Below are 1,623 nucleotides of genomic sequence, written 5' to 3'. Positions count from 1 at the left end.
ATATATATTTTTAGTTGTCCAGCTAATTTCTTTCTATTTTTTTAGTAGAGACAGGGTCTCGCTCTTGCTCAGGCTGGTCTCGAACTCCTGAGCTCAAACGATCAGCCCGCCTCGGCCTCCCAGAGTGCTAGGATTACAGGCGTGAGCCACCATGCCCAGCCTTAACAGTTTATTTTTTAAAAAAAGATTCAGACCATTAAAGTAAACGCTATCTAAGAAACGAGGATGTTAAGTTTAATTCAAACTGGAGTTTTTCCACAAATCAATCCACTTACATGAATCAGCCACCAAAAGCTAAATGATCTGCCACCTGAAACAGCTTTGATGTAACACAGTCTTAAAAGTAACAAAAAGTCGTATGTTAAACAGTTTTACCTAACATAAAAATATTTGTTATACGAAACATTCTCTGAACATTGTTATTGCAAGTTTATATACTTGTACATGACTCTCATATAAAGAACCATATTAGATTCACCACAAACATAATAAGCCTTATTAGAATGTTTCCTACACAAAACAGTTGTCAATTAGCCAACTATCAATATAGCCATCTGCAAAATTTTCATTTTTATTAACTCTTATAGTTACCTTTGTTTTCACATAAAAATAATATCAGTAAAATCACAAGTCATACCAAACAATAAATTGTACCTGCATTCAATATTGAAAACATTTTCATTTAATCTGCCCTCTCACCTTCAATGCATAAAAGTATCAATTTAAACTAAAAAATACTCCAGGTTGGCATGGCTCCAACACTGACCTCATATCAAAACAGAAATAAATGTCTTAAAATAGACAAACAGCCATCTTCCAACTATTACTGCACCAGACTCAAGATAGCAGCACAAGGTAGGAGGTTATTTTTCTCCTCTTTCTCTATTTATCTGCATAACATTAATCATTTCCAGGCAAGCACTTTTATTTCCTATAAGTAAACACTGACCAGAAAATTGGGGCATGTGGTCACAAAGTGTTTTATAGTCAACATCACTGCCTCAAATCACCCATTCTTAGTCACAACCAATGGCCATCAGAAATAATGTAAACCATGAAGAAACACTGTTTAATGTTCCTGCATTTTTAAAAATCAATTTCCAACAAAACAATTGAATAATTATCAGATAGCAAATATTTTAGCCACACTATTATTCTATCATTAAAGATATAATTTAAGACCCTAATACCTCTTTCACTAGAAGATAATGAAATCGTAGGGTAAAAAGTATCTTATTTTTATTGCATTGCACTACTTTTAGAAACTCCACTCTACCACTACAAACACACTTGCTAAATATTCCATTTCTCCACAGAGACAACAACCATTACTGTCTTCCACAGCTATTTAAGTCCAAACCACAATGAGGTTTATACTAATTAATCAAACTACAACAGCTACACATCAGACCAACAGTTCAAACATACCTTCTGCAAAAGATACAAGTATATAAAAATCTGTAAGTACTTACCTACAGTTGGGAGGAGGGTCTAATGTAATTTCCGCAAGTTCCTTCTGAATTCTTTAAAATAAAAACAAAGAAAGTAATGTTTAAAATGTCTTCACTCTGAACATTAATCTATGTCATTAAAATGTTACACTTTAACAATAATATTTCCCTT

The 1,623-nt window shown here is 33.0% G+C and overlaps 1 protein-coding gene across 2 annotated transcripts in view; it reads right to left on the bottom strand.

Annotated features, from left to right (window-relative positions):
* Positions 1-1,623, bottom strand: part of UBE2E2 (ubiquitin-conjugating enzyme E2E 2) — a 384,028-nt gene that overhangs the window by 363,312 nt on the left and 19,093 nt on the right. For both annotated transcript variants that reach the window (XM_012644571.1, XM_012644572.1), the window contains exon 3: positions 1,473-1,523. In XM_012644571.1, coding sequence (XP_012500025.1) covers positions 1,473-1,523 — 51 coding nt within the window. The remainder of the gene's footprint in view (positions 1-1,472; positions 1,524-1,623) is intronic.

Source organism: Propithecus coquereli, unplaced genomic scaffold (assembly GCF_000956105.1).
Source record: "Propithecus coquereli isolate 6110/MARCELLA unplaced genomic scaffold, Pcoq_1.0 Scaffold214, whole genome shotgun sequence".
Classification (NCBI taxonomy): domain Eukaryota; kingdom Metazoa; phylum Chordata; class Mammalia; order Primates; family Indriidae; genus Propithecus; species Propithecus coquereli.
This window is presented reverse-complemented; position numbering and strand designations above follow the sequence as displayed.